Source organism: Meleagris gallopavo, chromosome 26 (assembly GCF_905368555.1).
Source record: "Meleagris gallopavo chromosome 26, MGAL_WU_HG_1.1, whole genome shotgun sequence".
Taxonomy (NCBI): domain Eukaryota; kingdom Metazoa; phylum Chordata; class Aves; order Galliformes; family Phasianidae; genus Meleagris; species Meleagris gallopavo.
In genome coordinates, this window is record NC_139429.1 from 2,978,416 (window position 1) to 3,000,787 (window position 22,372).

Below are 22,372 nucleotides of genomic sequence, written 5' to 3' on the forward strand. Positions count from 1 at the left end.
GATTCAGGCTGGCAGAGCCCAGGACCCCCTTCTCTGCATCTGCTTTCCATGCACCAGCACTCACCTCGGCTCCATCTTCCTTTTGTTTCTCTAGATATAACAAAGCATTTTTTCTCTCTGCAAGCTTATCACAGCAGCAATACAAACACTCTGCACGCATCACTCCCTACCAAGGCTCTTCCCACCTCTCCTGTGCTTGGCTGAGCACCTCCAGCCCAGCCAGCCTGCCCACGTGCCTCTACTCACCAGCAAGCCCTGCAGGGCTCTGCCACTCCACACCTGTGTCTTCCATAGAACTGGTGTCACATCTCACTTCAGATCTTAGGCCCACAGTCCTTTTTAGTAGCACCCAAGCTACAGTCACCATGCAAAAGACAACCTGTCTAAAGAAAAACATGAAGTTCCCAGCAGCCACCAGCAATCATGCAAGACAGGGCTGGCTACAAGGGGCATTCTGACCAAGGAAAAACAGTAAATAGTACTGTAAACTTCACTGCTTACTAGGAGCTTGCCTAGAATTGAATCCAAGGTATCAGCTGGGGAAAAGCCAAGACAGATTTGGCAGATTATGAAGCCATCCAAGCCATTCTGATTTTAACTTCACTTGCATTCACATGTAGAAATGCCAACAGCCTGACACTTTGTCCAATAAGCATCCCAACAGCGTTTCTGATTTTTACACTCTTCTGAGGGTAGCAGTGAGATTTGAGATCACATCTCAGATGAGCTTATCTCCAATCCAAGCACCCACAGAGGGATTTTCTACTTATTACCTTTCAGAGCGAGCCCATGAATTCTCACAATTCATTTGGGACGAGTCTGTTCTACCAGGTTCAAGCTGGGTTCATTTGAAATCACTGATCTTTAATATTTACATCACACAGAAAAACATGCAAGGTCAGTAAACTGAGATCAATGGCCTCAAATCAACTCTCCATCATTTAAAAAAAAAAAAACAAAAAACACAACAGTTAAGTTAGGGAGATCAACTCCTGTTTCCAAAAGGCATAAAGAAGAGAGGAAAGAGGATGGATTATGGTACGGTTCAGCCTACCAAAGCCAGAGGATCTCTCCCTGTAAAGACCAACTCGTTTTAAGGGAGAGGGAAAACAAATCTTAAAGCCTAAAATTTCTTGGAAGTAATTGAAGGAGTGTGGGGAAACAGGCCAGTTTCACACCATGTGAGCAAATATTAATGAGATCCCAGTGATATAATTGAAACCAGCTTCTCAGCTACAGGCATCGGGGTGAGCTCTTGCTGACATTCTCACAGCCACGCCAGGAGAATGCCTTACTGGAGTCACTGCTCAGTACCACGGGGTGGGTTTCTGCAGGATGAGACAATTCTACAGTGGGGCACAGGAGAGAAAAAAGAAGGCTTACTTTGGAGAGGCGCTTGTGTGACTTAATCGGAGAGAAAGCATGCAGGAATGAAAAGAGAGAAATTAAGGAAAGAAGAAAAATTACCTCACGATTCAAGAGAAGGAAAACCCACAAACCCAACAGACAGCATCACATCCCTCCCAATTCCACTTCCTTTCCTTGTTAAAAGCACCATGAATTATTATTAAGCTATACTATTAAGCTTCACTAGTCACTGCATTGTTAAGAATCAGAATTCTGTGATTCTGTAATCACATTCCTGTGACCTTGAATCACAGCACATCACAGCCACGGCAACTCATCTCAGGAACACCCTTTGCTGAGGATGCAATTGCCCTGACAGACTGACCCCCAGCGTGGCAATGAACACAGTGAGCATCCTTCCTCCTCCCACCTTCATGGCTTCCTTCTGGGGACAGACTGCCCATGCACATAGGCCTGACAGTACCATCACGCCCATGGGCATCCTCCTCCACCCTGGGGTGGTGGCTGAAGGTTACTAGGCACACAGGAAGCAAGTCTAACCTCAAGGGCAGCCCCAGAACTGCCTAGCCTCAAATGAATCGTCCCAAAAAATCCCTTCGTCCCATCTTTTCAACACACATCCTCCTTCCTTAGAGGTGAGAGAGCAATTCAGCCCAGGGAGCGTGGGCCAGTGGATCCTGTTTCTTCTGCTGATGGTGAATACCAAGAGGAGTGGATGAAGACTCTCTATGCATGTGACACAATCCTGCAATAAGCTAGCAAAGGACCCAACAGCTCATTTCCCACAAGCCAACATTTATGCCATACAGTCATCTGTGACACTGTGGAGTGGTTCAAGATGAAATATTTCACTTTGCAAAATGAGTAAAATGCAAATGCTCCTGGCAGCAACTACACCACTGACATTAGCGTTATTATCAAAAGTTACACTTGGTTCCCACAGCCCTCATCTGCTTCACCAAATCCCACTGCTCACAGAAAATCAGGAGTCCCTACACCTGAAACCCTCATCCTTCCAGTACAGCAAAGACAAGGCTGATATTGGCTCCAGTACTATCAAAAGACAGAGCCCTTCCTGAGGAAAAGGATCATCTGTCCAAGATCTCCATGGAATTTGTCAGACATCTGTAATATTGTACCATTAAGAGACACCGTGCAGAGGACTAGCAAACTGATTCTATGCAGACTGAACCTCATCTCAACATGGCTTGGCCAGGACTGGAGAGATGCGTGGGCTTTTTACAAGCTGTCTGCACAGAGAAATAGTCATGTGTTCCATGACCCTTTGTGATCTAATTGATAAAGAGCAATTGCAACAGCTGATTTTTCAAGGTCTAATTCAAAATCACAGAGCCTGCCAAGAAAACAAGGCCCTGACTGCAAAATAATTAGCCTACAAAAGCCAGTTTTGAGCCACAGTCCAAGCCATCAGCAATTCATGGACCGAGTTCATTGAAAGGATGACAGAGGGTAGGTCTAACCTACCCAGATGGCCTCCAGTTAAGAGTTTTTAGAATCATACTGGGGGAAGAAGGAGGTTAGCCAGTGGTAAATACAAAAGATGGCACTGGACAAAGCCAGTGCACCACATTACAGAGCTTAGAGCAACAGATGCGTGTGCATCTTGACCGCAGTTATTTGCTCGCTCCTTACCTTGGAGTTCTTGGCCCCACTGCGGCCTGACTGAGAGGAACAGCTCCGCTGTACACCCTGCTCCGGCGTGGAAGGGGATTTGTCTGACGAGTGGTCTGAGCCTTTTTCCACCATGGTGTCTCCTTGGGAGTCCTGCGGTGTTGGGGACCGGGAGCGTTTGCGCAGGATGGGGGAGCAGGCAGGCGTGCTGCGGTTTGAGTTACTGGCAGTACTGCAAACAGAAACACAGAGCACAGATGTCAACCTTCTGCTCCAAAAGAAAGCAAATGCTTCACTGTCCCCTGAGGTGAAGCATTACCCAGAGGTTTTCTCCAGTATCACAGCAGATAAAACTGCCCAAAGCCACATACCCACTGCCACACTTGGGACTGATCTCTCCCAGTAAAGTTAGGCAGCAGACAGGTGTCACTCACTGAGAGCTTCAGCTGCCTGTCAGTGTCTTTTTCCACCCACTCTTCCACTGATCTATTCACAGAGAAGACAGGGGAAAATGAACTCATTCTGTCCTGTAGGCTCTGAGACTTGAAAACGATGAACTGAGCTAACAGAACCTCAACTTGTGCTCAAAAATAAGGGAGATGTCAGCACTCTCACCCTACCCCTCTATTTTTTTTTTTTTTTTTATGTCAGCAGGAGTGCTCCTTCCCAACAGCATACACAAAAAAGGAACCTTATCTTTTAGGAAATGCTCTATTAAAGTTCACCAAAACCCCTGGGGCACTGAGGGGGGAGGAAAGGGGGTGTGCCATCACTCACAGATGATACAGTCATGATTTCCTGCATCAAACCATCCTTTTCCCACACCAGTCAGAGTTAACACGAAAATGGTTCACCAGAACATAAAAGCTTTCACGACTTGAAAAAATAAAAGAAGAAAAGGAAAGAGATTCACAGAAACAATGAGTCGTTGAGGGGAATGGAACTTCTCATCCCATGCCTTCCGCCAATGCCTCAACACCTAAAGCAGAAAGCCAGTTCTGTATTTACATAGAGCTGAGCAGCAATCCCAGTGTAAGACAGGAAAACTCAGATTCCTCTGTTGTTCCTTCTCTTTGATGCCTTTTTTCCTGGCAGACTCCTCCAAACACCACATCTATTCTATGCTGCAGCACCGGCAGCAGCTCAGGTATATCATGAAGTGAAAACACTACCATCTTTTTGACTTATTAAAACATACAAAAGTACCAGATTTCTTTCCAGACTTTCAGCTGACCCGAGTCAAACGGGCATTGCACTCTCTCTGCCCTCCCGCTGCTACCTTTCCTGTTAAATTTAAGAAGCACCAATTATGATTTTTTTTAACAACCCAACACTGCTGCATCTAAGTCCATCAGCCACAATCACCAGCTACATGCACAAGACGCTGTGCAAAGGGCACTGCATCCTGCACTTCATTAGAAGTGCTTCCAGAGACGGAAATGGTTTCAAATTGCCATTCCTATGCTTATTAATAATTCCAGATTCTGAGGCTGTATTGCTCCTGCTCATGCTGTGTAATTGCTTATCTGGCATTACAGCAAATTTCCTCAATCTTGCCTCAGCGTGCTCGACTCAACACAAACTGATTCGAGAGTCCCCTGAATTACAAGAGAGGAATTTGAATCGAGCATTCCTGAATCACGTATCGCTGTGCTGGATTGCTCTGATCAGACATTCTCATTTTCTGCTGCAGTCCTACAAAATTTGAGCTCCTCATACACCACCTCCTTTTCATTTTCAGCTCATGGGAGCACACACACAGGTTTCACTTTGAGTTTCAACTTCAAGCAACTCTATAAAGACCAGGTCATATTCAGCCAAGGCTCTGCTCATTACAATTATGACAGAGCACCGAATTCTGTCTGTTTCTAAAGTAAAGGATAGGATAACCAGATCAAAAGCTGGACAGAGAAGCATCGTGCACATGTGAAACTCAGTTGAAACCTGACAAAATGTAATCAAATGATAAATGAGACAGACTTTGTCTCCTGTGGGCTGCAATAAATGAATACTCATTTCTATGTACACTCACACAGATACGAAAAACACATTCTCAGCTCTCCCTCGTGTGCTTTAAGGCTGCCTGCAGCATGCCTAGCCCAGGCAGCGTGTGGCTGAGATGGCCAGCTCATGCTGATGGCTCAAGGACTTGCAGAGCTCCTCCAGTGGAATTTTCTGGCCATGCTTGAGCAACCAAGCTCCACAGCAGCTGGCACATGGGTGCTCACCCAGCTCGGCGTGCCCTGCCTGTGCCAGTGCCAGCTCTGCCAAAAGGAACCTCTGAGAGCAGACTGCCTCGGAATTTGCTTTCCACTCACTGAGCATCTTCTGTGTGCCCTAAAAAACTTAATCAGCTCTCTGCACAGCCCCACACACCTGCAGCCCTCTGTCCCAAGCCCCTCAAAACCCTCTCTGCCGCCGCTGCTGCTGAAGCCCCAAGTTTGAACCCGGCCCAAGGCACAGCCATGACGAACGCTTGCTGCAGTTGCCATAGTGACCGAGGCCTGCAATTGAACCAGGAATCGGGCGCCTGAAATGCCAAAACGACTTGACCCACTTCGACAATAATAATAATAAAAAAAAAAATAATAGTAATAAATCATGCTTTACAGAACTAATTGAGCAGAGAGCATTCAGGGCCTCGCACACACCCCTGCAGGGCAGCCTTCAGCGGATGCAACGGGCCGAGCGAGGGACGGAACACAAACAAGCCCACCTAGGAAGCAGCCTCTTGTTGCTCCTGGGTGCAACCCCCAGCCAAGCACAGCCCCCCATGGGCTGTACGTACCTGCTGAAGGGCCTCTTCCCCCTGGCTCATGCAGCAGCGTGGTACAGCCATGCTGTGGGCACAGTGGGCTCCTCACAGGTAGTGATCAGCTGGGATTAAAAGGACGCAACGCAAATCCATTTCAATCTTGCAGCTGCAGAATGTGAACTAGAACTCAGCCGGCTGTAATCGCTGTGTTAGGAGGGTACTGAAGGATTTGGAAGGAGGGCAGCTTGTGGGAACAAGGGGCAGCTTCGCTCACACAGCTCCCTGCCTCACTGCCACCACCGGCTTCCCAGAAGGCAGACGCAGATTGGTGACACCATTTCCTGCTGCATATTTCTAACCCCCTCAGACTTCCTGAAGAAAGTCCTGATCCGGAAAGCTAATTGCAGCCTCCACCACCGCCATGTTTCCCAGAGGAACTTGCTTTGCCAGAACAGAGGTGCAGAAGTTGCACGTCCCCCTGCAGCCCAGGGCACCCACCTGTCAGCATGCAACAGGGGCCCCAAATGGGGCAATGGGCAGCACTGCAATCATCAGGCTTCATTCTGCACAGTGCTGAGTGCTGCATCTGTGAAGAAGCAAAGAACTTAAGCACGCATTTAGCGTGCGTAGAGGCCCAATGAAATCTAAACTGCAAACAAAGTCAGGCCTGTGCTTACATGCTTTCAAGGACGAAGGATATCCTCACACAAAACAGAAGTGTGTTGGTAAAGCCTCAAAAAGAGCAGGAAATAACACAGGGTCAAGAAGGCACCTCAAGCCTGGCCGTCTGACAAAAAGAGTTAATTCTCCTCAGCAGCAGATAGCAAGGGGGTTAATTAGACGCCCACAAAAATGCTTTTCTCTGATACAGTCTGACATCAGTGGAAAAAGATGAGGTTCAGAAACTCATTATGCAGCCCACCAAGCAGCAAGCAGATGGCAACAACTTTTGGTCATCACCAACCTACACGGATTGATCATCTGAGAACGAAACCCTCCATGCATCCCTTGGTCTGCCCTTGTTCTAAAGGCAATAACAGAATGCTATGCTTACATTGCATCTCCCAGCAAAAAAGATACAAAGAAAGCATTAAAGCATTAGGAGAGACAACTATAGAGCTATGCAGACACTAAGCAGTGTTGCATGACAATTGCTTTAGAAGCAGTACTTAGAGTATACTTTCTGCATGCTTTTTAAGCAGTTATTTTTTAACAGAGAGGTCCATCCATGCCAAAACATTTCCGAGATTGTTTCGAAAGTTCACAGAATAGTTTCCTCCTCCTATGAAATTCAACACCATGTTTACATATTTACGAGATAAAATTAATGCAATTACTGTGCTTCAGGGGAGGAGCAAATCACTGCAAGCGTTAGGAAGGAATTTGCCTTCAGCACACATACAGCACCGTGAGGTTGGTCAGATGTATTATTAACATTGTCATTGTCTTTCTCTGAATCTGATACTGGTTACCACTGGCGACAGACTTGCAATTCCAATGGTCTCATATCATATGGAAACTCCCACTGTACTGCGCTTGAAACAATCCTAAATTTCCCAGGAAAAGTCAGAACGTGTTTTCTAAATAGAACAAGAGAGATCTTAACAATAATGTCTGATATAGGCATATGCTAGAGAGGACCATTCATCTGCAGAGAACCAAAAATGTGTTATAAATTATATTCTAAACCGCTTAATCACCCACAAATTAATAGTTACATCTGCTCTGAAGGGAGGCAAACCACCTGGAACAAAGTGGGATGAATAATAAGATGAATTTTGGGAAGCAGTAAAGGGAAAACAATGCAAAATAATGCAAAGTAAGACTTCCATATCCCTGTGAAGCTCACTGTGTGCCTGCTTCACCCCCGGCCCTGCCACAGCCCCAGCTGTACCTCCAGAAGGCGTAATGGTAAGGGCTTTGTTTCCTCTCCTTCCCATTGCAATGGCTCCTGTAATTAACAGCAGGAACTGCAATATCTGACATTACCTTCAATGCCTTGCACGTCTTCTCAACACAAAGTTTAAAAAAAAAAAATGCAATAATGCACTTGATAGTTAATGATCAATACCCAGACTGGTTTTTGGATGATTCCTGTGTTACCTCAAGGAGAGCAAACCTTATTCCTTCCAGCCCGCCTCACACCATAACTTCAGCAACGCTGACAGAGGCCTTTATTCCCAGCACAGGTAGAATTCTCCTGAATGCAATCCAATCTTGCAGCAGGAGTTTTATAAATCACAAATTACTCATCTAACAAAGCCTCACATCATGCTTTGCCAGCAACAAGGTGCAGGTGTACAGGGACACCGTGCATCTCAGGACTGGAAGACAAAGCTGGAGTTTTACATCCTCCCACTCACTCCTGCCAGACATCACCATTAGCTTTCAGGGATTAATGGAAGATTCGCTGATCTTCAACCCTGACCAAATTGGTTTATTTCCCTCATCCCTCAGCGTTTCATCATTTTACCGTTCTAAAAACAACAATGCAACATTCTCCCACCCCCTCATCCCGATATCCTCCATGCCTCCATCCTCCTTTGCTCTAAACATGCAGCAGCACTGTCCAGCTGACAGTTAAAAATAGGGAGGGCCAAGGGCAGAAAACCATCACTCACATACAGTCTTTTGTCCTCGGGACCTGATTCAGGCTTGTCCCCACATGGCATATTCTCTTGCTTCATCCAGCTTTCTGGTTTTCAGTGGCATGAGCAGTTGGGCATGAAGAATTATTGCACGTTAGCTTAAAACTTCCTTCTATTCTTCCGAGACAAAGTCAGGAGCTCCATGGTAAATCTACCAGGGGCTGTCCTGAAGATGCACGTGACTTACAGAGCAAAGACACAGGTATATATTCTCTGTACTGAATCAGTAGTTTCCACAATGGACAGGATGATGCTAGTCATCAATAATCTAAGGAAAGTGGTATTTTTAGGGAATAGGTATTCATCACATTCTCGCTGTCTCTAGATACGCACAGTGCAATGAGCCCTTGTTTCCTACTGCTATCCCCTGCCCAAAAATAAATAAATAGCCACCTGTATGGTGTTTGGAGGATGGAGCAGCACAAAACAAATTCTGTCTATCCCTGTCTCTGCAAATACATCAACGCTGAGAGGAATGCAAAGCAGAACCGAGACAGCAGCGTGCATGCTCTGAGAGCTTTTAAGAGCATGGGAGCACATGGGCAAACAAAAACACCGTCTTCCTGCAGCTGCTGCCTCTGGTGAGTTGCTGTGGGGCCAGACAGCAGGCTCAGCCCCTCCGGCCTCCCACTGCCCAGCGAGCAGAGCTGTCCCTTGGTGATGGGGGTGGGAGGTGGGGGTGGGCAGCCGGCGTGACGGGAAAAGCAGGAGGGGTGCGGGGAGAGAAAGCTGCAAACAACAATCAGATTTGATCCTCGTTGTTTCAAACAATCAAAAAGGCTGCTCTGGCAATTCCGCTGCAGGAGAGGTAGGGCGCACGCATGGGGGAGAATAAGGGAGAAAGGAATCGAGCTGGGGAAGGGGAAAGAAACGAAGCATCTCTGCAACATGATGTCACGCTGTCTGCTTTCAAGTCCCCCGAACAGAAAGGAGCAGCAGCAATGGCAACCAACATGGACTCCAGATTTAATCTGCCTGGAAAGCGTACGTCTCGGACGGTAGATTTGCACAGCAAACCTGTGCCCAGCGTGACACACGCAGCCCTCGGGCTCCATCTTTCACGCACATATATGCACACATACACACGCAGGCACACACGTTCGGAGCCGGCAGACTGCACACACAGGCAGAGAGAGAGGAAGAGAGACGCTGACAACGGAATAGGAGAGGAACACTAACCTGGTAGCCATTAGGGACCGGAGCGCGGCGCGGAGCAGCTAAGAATTCATTCATTCATTCACTCGCGTGTGGTGGGAGCAGAGCGCTGGGGGGGAGGCAGCTCACCTCCAGCACCATCGCCGAGCCCGTGCTGAAGGGATAGGGGCAGGGGTCCTTCACGGACACCCCCAACCCTTTCTCCTGGCCGCCCCACACGCTGCCCGGGCGCCTGCCATGGTTCGGCCTCTTGCTCCCCCCGCCCCTCTCTTTGTGCTGCTGGTGATGCCGGGTGCCGCTCCCCGCACCGCCGGCTTTTTCACACCCGCACACACGCGTGCGCATGCACACAGCCTGTGGGCTGCCGCTTTACATAACGCGAGCCCCTTAATGCCTGGGGATCCATCCCTGCCCACCAGAAGGGGGAGGGGGAGCTCCCGGGATTTTTCCCAATGGCCCCCGATTATAATCTTGGCTGTTCTTTCTGGGTGCCGTTCGTCGAGTTTGGCAAAGCCTATGAGTGAAGATCCTCCAGGTTAAAAAAATATATCCCTTCATCCTCCCTGTGCACACACCCATCCATTCCTATGTGCAGGAGAAAGTTTCAAAACCTGCAAGCATGTCAATACAAGAACAGTCAGGAAAATTAAACCCTAATTAACAGGCAAAGTGGATTATCTAAACTGAATGAAACACCGTGAGGACACATTCCGAATTAAGGTGACCTCAACTCAATTTAGCTCACTCCATCCACAAAGCTAATGAGGTTTAATTTTTCATGCCTAGCCATGTATAAACAGGCCTGGGGATTTTTAAGAGTTGTATCATGGGAAGATGATGACTTTGCTGTAGCGTCAATGAGGTGTCTGGAGGACACACACCTGCTCCCGGGCACCTTTAGGCCAAAGATGCTGCACCAGTTTGGCCACAGAGGTTTAAAAATGCATTCCTTTTCATCACCTATCAGGGATGTTTGCTGTAAGAGTTCCCTGTGGTGTCAATCGAGCCAGGAAGGCAACTCCGGAGCATGATTCAGACTACCTAAGCAAGGCATCTGCAGCCAGATTTAGATGCTGCAAATGACCCCTTAGAGATGCACTGCTCCCACTGCACCTTCAGTAATGTAAATATGCATTGCTTTGCCCTCCGCTTCCTTGTGTTGTATTTTATCCACTCCAGGCACTGAAACAGGGCTGACAATTTTCTCTTCAGAATCAGTCACCACTTTCAGCACTAATGTCCCAAAAGACCATCTCTCCAAAAGGCTGATCATCCAGCACCTCACTATAATCAAAAGCAGTGGGAGCAGGCGGTGCTTTGCTCCTATGAATCAATGATCTGCACCAGCCCACGTGCCCCCGTGCAATTCAAATGCTGTGCATGATTTTAAAGTGAAAACACTCTCATCATACACCTACTCAAATCAGGATAGCAGAACAATAACAGCATTTTTTAACGTTTCTGAAAGAATGCACATACGTGCACATCCCTTCCCTGTGCATAAGCCATTGTTCTAACAAATGCTTTGTGTATCATTAAGAGAACCATCAGCTCAGTACTAATTTTGTGACATCCTTTTTTATGGACATGCTTCCTTCTACACCTTTTCCCATTACAACGCTGCCCATCACCAGCACCAAAACACAACAACCTCCCAAACATACCATTGGCTCACAAAACCTAATTTAATATGAAAGCAAACCTGGTTTTATTCCCCTAATTCCATCAGTACACGTTCATTCAGGTTGTGTTCTCAATGATTTATTCCTACTTACAAGAAAAACTTCTGCTAAAATGAGACAGTGATGTTTCTCAAATGATTACATGTTCACAGTCATCTGAGATTTACAAAGAGCACTAAAAATAATCCATAACACCACCACAAGAGACAACTGCCACTTCACCCATTGATGTCTGAATTCAGACACCAACTCTGTAAGTCCACCCTGGCTGCAGCAAAGCAAACTGCCAAGATGAAAGAGATACATTTTCAGAAGTAAAAGCAACTGTACTTAATTCAAGGCTAGATTATCCTCCTTTGAAAAACAGTACCAAGAAAGGTTCCATGCTTTTCTAAATTCTAAACCTCAAATAAAAATCAGTTTGGGCAAGTCTTATACTTCAAAGCAGGCAGCTGAATGACCCCATTTTGTTTCAGTCTGTGAATCTTTATTGTTTATTTCTGTATGACGTTCAAAGTCATGCATGGAGAGCACATCAAGGCTCAAAGCAGGTCATAAAGTGGCAAGATAGGTCCAGAACCTGAGGTTAAGACCTTCCCATTCTTCAGAGAGACACCAAGCAAGATGAATCCAAAGAAAGTTTGGCTTCTAAAAGCAGTGTAAGAGCAGTTGTAAAAATGCAAGGCTTACCTGAAGAAAAGCTTCTTTGGCTTTGCTTGGGTGGTGTGCAAAAGGCAAAGTTATGGGTAATTCAAAAAAAATCACACGATAATTCAAGTGCTTTAAGAATATAATTAGATTCTTCAAAATTCAACCAAGAACTCAACAGAGGAAGAAAAATACTGGCACATTTCTAGCTCTCTGGAAGACCATTCATGTCACTATGAAGACAGCTTGTTAAGATGTTTTGATAACAGTGTGCTGGGAAGAGGATCTTCACAGCCTTTAAGGAAGCTCTTAAAGTTTTCTTAAGCTACCAGTTCCTATTCAGTACAAGAGTTGCAAACTCATTTTATGTTGACCAGTTCTGCTTGCACATAACACTCTCACCTCTTGCCATGGTGTTAGAAAACCAAGTCAAGCATTAGCACATGATTTCCTGTGAGGTCAGCTTGGGGAAGCCTTGAGTACTGATCTTCTCACGGCACGGCCTCACACCACTGCCCCAACACCACACTAATGAGCCCCACAGTGGGGTGGAAGCTCCCACAACAGCAAGGAGCTCTGGTTCCAAGCACGCACACCAGACAGCACTGCCCAGTCGAAACTCAAGTATGTTAACGCATACTGAATCTCAGGTGAGGGGAAATGATGCACTGGTCATGTAATTGAAGCCCAAGCCTGACAAAGGATGCACAAGAGACAGTCTGAACACACAAGGCCTACAGAGGAAGGAGTGGACTTGAGGTGCACTCTGCATCCAAGGGGAGCAATCGTGCTCTCTGTGCAATCCACACCAGCAACAGGAATGAAACAAATCCGTCTGCAGCACGTGAGCAGTGAGCACCTGGATTTAAAAACAGGTAAGATCTCTCATTGCTCCTTCCCCAACAATTCCTTGCTCATTTTTAACGACCTATTTTGAAAACCGAAAGCCATTGAGTGAGTTTCACCCAACAGGTCAAATCCTCAGCTGAGTTCAGAACAGAACCAAGGACAGTTACACTTCTGATGTCATCTTCAGCAAGGCATAGCAGAAATCTCAGAATGCTTGTCCTCAGGGGATCCTCAGTGGAGCACTACAACCTCAGGATCTGCAAGTAAGATTAGTGTTAATGGGTAGCTGATTTATTTGTATGGTAATTAAAGTTTTGCTCATGTCACTGTTGCAGCACAGAAGCTGTGTTTCTCCATCACACCCTCTACTCTGTGACTGGGACTTGCAGTCGTGTTGGCTGCCTCCTGCCCACAGAACATCCAGCACACAAAATAGGTGCTGCACTTGAAACCCCAGTATTCTCACTCTGCTAAGCAATAAAGAGAATTTTCAGAACTCTTTCTTCTTTTGCAAAAAAAAAAAAAGAAAAAAAAAAAGGGTTCCCAGATGGGTACCAGAACAAGCCAAAATCTTGTTGGAGTACTCAGATCTGACAACATTTTCATGGATGCGATGGCTCCTAAGAGCACATGGGCTCCTCCAGCATAGGGGAGGAAAGAGGCATTCATGTGCTCAAAGGCATGGGAAGGCTGAGGGGGGAGGAGGAGAACAAGGAGAAAGAGAACAAAGTGTCAACATCTTAACTAGGACACACAAAGAGCCAGTTCTTACTAAGAACTTAATCCAGGATTAACAAGAGGTCAGCTACCTCTGCAAGGAGACTGCACTAAAAGGAGCTAATTAGCTCTCCTTAATTGCACAAAAGGAACCACACACAATTCAAGGCATTCACAGCAGCAGATCCTACCTCACTCAGGAAACAGAGTCCCACCTGTCGGGATTGCACCATGCTCCAAACTGCACATGGAGAGCTCAGAGCAGGAAAGGTGACACGACGTCACGACAGATGTCATGACAGTGTGTGGGGAGTGAGGGACAGCACCAAGGGGTAAGGCATCTGTGGGAGGGCTGGAGTCTCCTTCAAAGAGGACAAGCAACTTCAGTGTGCCCAGGACCTTTCTATGCAGTTTTATCATCAAGCACTGCTATCACATGTGGAACTGCCCAAGAACTCTGCAGTGATGTTCTCATAAACAACATTATCCATGAGGATATACACTTGTAACCCTCTTTAAATCAGTATGGTATCTGAAAATGGGGAGGAAGGACAGCAAAAAGGAAAACCAGTCCATGTCTCTCTATAGGCCCAATATTGCTCTATGCATTGAAACCAAAAGAGAGGTTGTGGATGCCCCATCCCTGGAGGTGTTCAAGGCCAGGTTGGATGGGGCCCTGGGCAGCCTGGTCTGGTATTAAATGGGGAGGTTGGTGGCCCTGCCTGTGGCAGGAGGGCTGGAGATTCAAGATCCCTGAGGTCCCTTCCAACCCGGGCCACTCTGTGATTCTGTCAATCACACCCCTCCCTGGCATGGCATCCTGGTAAGGACAAATAGCCAGAAGAAAGCAAACACCCAGCTGAACACACAGAGGCAACAGCTCCGGCCTGGAACCCACTGTTTTGGGATGATGCAGTGGAAAAGGCTGCCCGAGCTGACCTCCCACAACCTGCCCTCAACTTCTAATGATATCTTCCAAAAATTGTTATTTGCAAACTGTGTATTTGCAAGAGTGCACCAACTGCTGATGTGACAGAAGATATTTATACTCCACATTATGCAGCTATTACACTGCACCATCTCCTCCCATGCCAAATCCTGAACTTCTGATGGTTTGTGTATTATCAAAGGCAGAACTGTAACTTCACAAATACTTTGACACACTCCCGTACATGCTGATCACCTGCAGAATGGACTGAAGCATTTCAGTGAAGGGATAACCATTCAAAACATTTGAAATACTGAACTTTTTCAAACTGGAGGCAAGTATAAAAGCAACGCATTTCTTAAAAAGTTCATTCCTGTAATCCTCACTTACATTGCTTGCCAATTCCTTGCCAATTTTTGTTTGATATTAAGCCCATCTCCTTTATGCCTCTGAAGCCGTCACATGCTCTGCCCCATGCATTGATGATAAGCTGTTGCATGTTTTCCTCCAGAAGCACTCATGCTGCAAGTGACAGATAATGCATACAGCAGTCAATGTGCTTGGAAATGAAAATTAACCAGCACATCAATAACACCAGCAGAAGTCTCGGAGCTCGAGCACTAAATGTAACACCTGCATTTCTCTGTTTCCTAGCACTGTGCCAAGGGCTGGGCAGCTTGTAGACAGACAGAGCCCTCACCTCCAGGAGCTGGCATTGCCAGCCTTCAACCCTGCAGTGAAGGGCATGGGGACAGCAGGATGGGCTCAGTCCAAACCTCACTGTGCTCAAGGAGATAGCTTCAACTGCAAGGTCTGAGGGCATCCTGGGTGCACCCAAGTTTAAGAGAGGACGAAGGGAAAAGCAAAACAACAGGTTAACCACAGTAATAACCTCATACACACAGATAAATAGCAGTAGGAGATCAGCCATTAATGACAGGCTCCTGCAGGATCATTACAAAACTGCCTCTGTAATCTGTGTATTTCTTTTCTTACCCCTTCAGGATGGAGGTAAACATCACACATCACTGTATTTTCAGTTATATTTAAACCAACATCAGAAAAGCAGTAGCAAAACATCACCTCAAACCCAAAGCACACCAATCCCATCCTTTGGACATCACTCAACGTGAGAAAGCCACATCCACTCTTGCTCCAAATAGCAGGGAAGCAACCCTTATGTACGCTGCCCTTAGGCAAGCCGAGCACAAAGGGAGAACTCCCTGCCATCTGGGTAAAGCTTCAATAGCTGCCATTGGGGAGAGCAGAATGCACATCAGCTGCTCCGTGCCAGCGGCCGGGCTACAGCCAGCCTCCTGGTACAGCCATGCCCCACTGCTGCAGTCCTCTCTGCTCCCTGCCCCACACTACACTGCACAGGAACAGCCCAGACCCACGAGTACATTTGTTTAAAGGGAAAAGGGCACTACAAGGGTGTCATCTCTTTCTTTAGCACTGCCTGGTGCAACGCTCGCTCCTCCATCATGTCATACAGCTGCAGTTACAGCAGCTGCTCCGTTTTTTGGGGCTGCTCAAAACTCTTTATTCCAACCAAAATCAGCCTTTGAAAGCCTTCACCAATCACTGCTTTCAGACCCCTTCCCTCCCCCCCCAAACCACCAGCGATCTTCTCTCCAGCCGCCCATTCAGACACAATGGATCCATCCCCACTCTCACTAATTGACTTTCTTAACCTTGCATGACCCTTTCCTTCCAGGATGGGCTCAGATTCCTGTAATCCTGCTGGCCTCACCCAGAAACAAGCTGAGCAGCTACTCAGTGCAGCCTTTACTCCTGCACAGCATGGACGCGCTGCTCTCTAAGAGCCTTGCCCAGCTTCTCTACACCCCACACCCTTACATCCCAGCTTCTACTTTCCTGGCAACCCCCTGTTCCCCATCCCAGCCCCGCACTGAGTCAGGACATCTTCCCAAGGAACTGCCAGACTTCTGCACACACTCAAACACACAGAAACCTGCATCCACAGGGAGAGTCCTGCTGCCTGCTGGGGAGGTGAGCAATGAAGAGCTAACTGCTTGCATCGCCCGTTATCACATCGCTTTTCCCGAGGCACAGCACTGTGTCTTCCCTCCTCCTCTGCTCTCCGATTCTGAAACCATTTAAACTGCAGACAGCAGCAGTTCTGCTGAGGGAGAGACCATTAAAGCACGCGAGCTTCTCCCTGCTCCGATGCATTCTGTGTTCTCAAAAAGTAGTTGACATAAAGATTCCCTGCTCTGATAGCAGCCCGGCATAGCTGAAACAAAGCCTTCTTTGCAACGTGCCGCCAGCCCTGGCATCTCAACTGGCTGCTGCCCACTGAAAAGAAACGCACCCACTGTCTCTTTAAGAATGCTCATATCCCACATCAGCAGGGCTGCCTTAACCCTGCCTGCTCCTTGCTCCCTTCGCTGGCCGCAGCTGCAGATGTCACAGCTTCCTCACTGCGCATCCCTGGCATCCCACGCCACGGGTGAGCTGTGCTTTTTAGCAAATATCCCAGTGCTCTGAAATGCAGGGAGGACTCCTGTGACGACAAAGGAGCAGTCAGCACTGACCTAAGCATCCTAAATACCTCTAGATTCACCTCGCCTCGCTCCCACAAGCCACTCTTGTCTGAACACACCATCACTCCCACCGACAGCTGGAGTTCACCTCGCAGACCCTGGGTGCTGGGCAGCCCCTTACCCCACCAGGCACATCCTAAGCTTTCTGCTTCCCTGAGACATCAGCAGGCAGCGCAGCCAGCTGCAGGAGAAACACTTGCCTTCAACACAGGAGTGTTTCCCAATATAAGCTCTAGGAAAGGCCAGAAAGGTTATAAAACACACAACGTGACTCATATTGAAAGCATATATAAACATACATATAAAAATCTATATATAAATGCATATGAAAGCCTGTCTCATAAGAAAAATAAACAGGCTGTGATTGCTTCTCTTCCAGGCAAAGCATGAAGATAGCTATCCTCCCCCAGTCCTTTATTTTGTTCCTAGTCCATACAGGCATTATAGAGGCAACAGCAAAGCATGTACACCAAGCCAAGGAACTGAGAAAGCAAAGAATCAGCACAGCTCCACATTCCTGTACAGGAATAAGCTCAAAGGAAAGCAACAAAAACATCACATTATTCATGAGGCTCATTTATGAAAAGACACTTGAAGGTTAAACAAAGCAAAGTAGTCAACAAATATTTAAGGAATGTAAATGCCATGGAAAAAGAGCAGCCATATTAAAAGATCTTATAACAATGAGCAATGAGATGAAATTAAATTGAGGGGAAAAAACGAGGCTGAAGGCAAATCACTGCAGTCAGGAGAATGAGAGAAGTGGTACAGCCACGCTCATAAATAACATTAGGTAACCATTAATAAGGGCAAAACAGGGATCTGTGTGGCACTGTCAGGGGCACAGATCAATGACTCAATTCTATCAAGTCCTTTCCTCTCTTCCCATTCTGCTTCTCATAACTTTCCTAACAGGCAGCAACCCAACCCAATAACGTTTTGGTTACTGCTGTTGACTAGCAATGTGAGTCCCCTCAAATGTTTACACTCAGCTGGATCAGTGTTACTTTGAGCATCACGGTTTAGAGATTTACTCTGTGTTAGTGAGTCACCTGCAGAGCTTTCATCTGATGTATTTAAGATTGCGAACCTTGAAAGAACAAATATCCTTATAATCATACAGTATTTTTAATTGTGAAGAAGACACAGGTTGCTTTTGGGCAATGTGGGTTCAGCTTGCAACTCGGGCCATATCAGCTATGAGAAATGGCAGCGATGTGGTAGGCTGGTTTGTCTCATCTGCAAACCAAGGTTGTTATCATTTCATTTTCTCTACCCTTTGCCTACGTGGCCTGTAGTGGCTGAAAGTCCTCAGGACTCACACTGGCTCTTGTACCTCCTCGCATGATGAAGAGCTGTTTGCAAAACCTTCTCGCTAAAAAAAAAACAAAACACAATTTCAAGATCCATCTCCAAAACCACTTCTGCTATGACCCGTCGTCAAAAAGAATCTCACAAGAGTCAAAAGGGAAAAAAGCTTGAAAAAACAATATTGCGTGTATCTGAACTGATGACGCAGTTTCATTGCCTTGAAACAGCCACTGAATGCTGGCCAAAGTCCCTGAGCTGCAGCTGAGACACACACAGACCATCCTCCAAGGCCTACAGCTAAGCAGCAGTTCACCTCCCAAACCTCATTCCTAAAACATACATCAGATTGAAGGCCACCACATCACCACACTGCTTCTTAATTACTGACAGATCTGAAAAAAATAAACTGCAGTACTGAGGGCTGCAAACCCACAGCCCAATTTCCTCATAAACAAAGGATGCTTCTTTCAGAACTGCATAGCTGCTTTATTTCTATTCCTAACGGGTCAGAGAGACACCAAAATTACAGCTCTATCTTTCCACGCTTTCTAAAATGCCTGTCCCCAGAGCAAACCTTTTAATTCACAGCACTTCATGCACCATCCCTCACTTGTGTAGAGCTTCCAAATGACTCCCCTGGAATCCCTGGATTCTCTTCTTGCCATCATTTAAACCCAGGCTTGTTTGCTTAGTATTTCATTTAAAGAATACATCTAGTTAAAGACAGAGCTGTTCTCTACACCAAAGATAAACAAGTTGTTTTCTCTCCTCCCCCCACAACTAAATTGATGCCTTATATCATGTGAATATATAGATTTATTTTTTTTTTTTACATAACCACATTTTTGCTACTCCTGACTACACACCTCCTTCTTTTCCCCTACATCATTTTCACTCAACTCGTGTTCTCCTCCATCTTTCTCCTTCCAGTTCCAAAATAAGGTGTGCCGAAACCACATTCATCCAAACCTGAGATTCCAAGTGGTTTAAAATTACCCAAAATACCAAAACCCTGCCACCAAAAAACATCTTTCCATCTCTCCTCCCTTGCCACATGCACAGAGTGGCTGTGACTCCACCCAATGGGGATGGCAGCACTTTACATCCCATGTTTGCAAACAGAAAGCAGAACATCCATTGCCAGGCCCCTTGGCTAACCACAGAGAGCATTCTGTCCAAGAAAAATGGTTATGGAGAGTAAACCACCGCACAAAGTGAAATGTAACCACCAGCACGGACCTAAAGCTGGCCGAATGGAAAACTCCAGCAAAGGAGAAGCTTAGAGAACATTCCACCATCGTGCATTGAGCATGTGGCTCTGAAAGAGTTGCAGAAGGAAAAGAAAAGCAACTAGCTTATGCACAGCATTTGTTTTGGTCTGAAGTTCCCTTTTCTGAACTTGCTTATTTTATGCTTAGATAGTATTACTGCTATTATATCTCAATTTATATAATTTACTTTTCCAGACTCAAAATACTGAAAATTAACAGTTACTGTGCATAGTAAGTATCAATTATAAACATAACAGCAGTCTGATATTGAGTTACACTTTACAACCAGGACTGAAATGAGCGACATGCAAAGGAAAACCGAAGAACAAGCACAGAGCTGCTAAACACAGCAAAGGAATGCACTGGTGAGGGTGGAGTTGGGATTGAGGAGTTCTGCTCCTAAGGGAACTTTCAGTTGGCAAACGGGATTAACCAAAAGAGATCTTGACCTGGATGCTGCCTCCTGTGTAATGTGCCACAAGATCTCTGATGGCAATGTTGGCTCTTTCAAGCTTTGACCTTGCCCACTTATCGAACAGAACAGCCCTGACTGAGCAAAAATTTAAAATATGTGAGTGTTTCTGTTTATTTCAATAGAGCCATTGATACACGTGGGGTGAATCGCACACACACTGCTGAACAATGTTCTCCATCCCCTTCCTGCACATGAAAATACCAAATGGCTTCAGCAGGAGGGAGCACAAGGGAGAAGAGAGAGCACTAGCATCCCCCATTCTGCAGACAGAGAAAGCAGCACAGAGGCAAGATTGTGATCCATGTGGAGAGACCCTGGCACTAAAATGGCATAAATGATCTCTTCCAACTCCCAGCTCCTGTAGCCTGGGCCTTGCTTCTCATTGGAAGGTGCTCAGCAGTTAAACAGCACAAGCAGAGCCTCCACTCCACATTTATGCCTTGACAGAGATAACCAGCTCCTGGTAAATCTTATCCACAACCACTTCTTTACTGTATTTACCTCTTTTCATGCTTTTACCCAAGGAGAGGAACCTCAGCAGGAGCCACGTTGCAGCCTCACTGCTCTCAGCTCTGAGCAAGCAGTGGCTGCAGGACTGCAGGACGGCTCCAAGCAGTTTGCCCTTCACTTGACATTTGTGAGGCTGTTGAAGGACTACGTAGCCAGCAAGGTGATTTTACCATCCGATAAGCAGAGAAGGCAATTTTAGAAGGACACAAATGATTGGGATTCAATCAGTCAAGATAATCTGCAGCCCAAGGAGAAATTTGGGGGAGGGATGCTGGGGGCCGGCAGCACAGCTCTGCACTGCCACAGTGCGTGTCACGCTGTGCTCACTGAGCTCTCCATCAGCACATGTGCATTACAAAACAAAACGTTGGCTGTTCATCTCATTTGGAGTCAAAATCTGATCCCGAAAGCGAACCTTGTTACAAACAAAATAACACCAAAGGGGAGGTCTGCACATCTGCCATCACAAAGAACCAGAGCAAACCAAATCTCAGGCCAAGGGGCTCACAGTGACTCAGTTTTTTCTTCACACAGTCTACTTCCACTGCATTCTTTTGTTTGTTTTAAACTAGAAAAGTCCCTTCGATTGTACTTCATACCATATTAGCACTGAAGGTATTAATTCAAAGTGCGGCCCAGGACAAAAACTGGAAATGAGCCGATCTCGGTTCTATTTCTGGCTGTTAGTGCTGCTGAGCACAGCCTGGCCATGCAAATCGCATGCGAGGTTTTCCCTTCCCATCAGCACACTTGGCCTGGGCTCCCAGCTGCTTGCTATCGCCTCCCATTCCCTAAAAGCCCAGAGAAATTAGCACAAAACCTGCTGCTAATCACTTGATCGTTCCGTGAAACCATTTACAAAATTAATCTCGCACCACCACTGGAAGTTCTTTGAGCCATTTGACACAACATCGTAACATTCATTCCTGCTAAGAGAGAAAGCAGAGAGCTCGTACCTGTCAGAGGTTCAGCCAAATACCCAGAATATTTTGGATGCAGGACGTCATGCAGACTGACCTACCAATATGGTTCCCTCTTCCCACCACATCACAGCAAACGGGAACATTCAGACTCCCCAGATCCACGTGCAGAAGGTGTAAAGAGGGGAAGCATCTCATTTCCAAATGGTAGAGCCCCATTCAGAACTTACACGTATGTGGGTCATCTTTGATGGCTGCGAGGGGAGGATTGTCAGCATCTATTCCTTCTGAACAAAAAGCACAGGGGAAAAAAAAAAAAAAAAAAAGGATGTAGAGGCAAAAAGACCCAGTTAACACTGGGCACACTGACACAAATAACAGTTTAACTCCTAACAGGAAGGTCAAACACAATACGTACAACAGCACAATTATGTAATTTCAGCTGAACTCTTTTGCTACCCTCCTCCAACAAATCCGAGCAAGGACCAATTTTAAAATCCATCTTTCATTTGCAATGCAACAGAACTAAGTTCATTTCCACCGCCCAGGGCAGCTCTTTAACTCTCTGCAGTGTGGAGGTGAAACTAAAAATTATTTACGCCGCATCACTGTTTCACTGCGTAATTAAGGAAGCGTGAATCCTGGACACCACACACCCACACGTGTCACTCCACTCCATTACAGCACGTCCACATCCTCTATATCACATTCACAGAATTACAGAATCACAGGATTCTGTGATTTCTGCTTTCCCTATTATTTCAGGCTTGGAAGAAGTTGCAAGGCTGGACGGTAAGGATGAAGCTACACAGGAATGGTGCGATGCTGGTGGAACCCCTCACTCCTCCCCTAAATACCTGTGGCCCTGAGACCCTGTTAGGACCCTCTGCAAGGGCAGGTGCTTCTCACCAGCTCTGCATGCAAAAGAATCCTGCA

The 22,372-nt window shown here is 46.4% G+C and overlaps 1 protein-coding gene across 23 annotated transcripts in view; it reads right to left on the reverse strand.

Annotated features, from left to right (window-relative positions):
* GRAMD1B (GRAM domain containing 1B) overlaps nucleotides 1–22,372 on the reverse strand; it is a 111,092-nt gene that overhangs the window by 32,217 nt on the left and 56,503 nt on the right. For 21 of the 23 annotated variants that reach the window (XR_014879710.1, XM_085209382.1, XM_085209383.1 and 18 more), the window contains one exon: nucleotides 3,022–3,232. Coding sequence is in view for 22 of the 23 variants with exons in the window: in XM_085209382.1 (XP_085065508.1) it covers nucleotides 3,022–3,232 (211 nt within the window). In the remaining variant the exon portion in view is untranslated. Of the gene's footprint in view, nucleotides 1–3,021; nucleotides 3,233–9,582; nucleotides 9,758–21,666; nucleotides 21,690–22,372 lie in introns of those variants that run through there. The other 2 variants (XM_085209393.1, XM_085209389.1) reach the window with 2 other exon arrangements.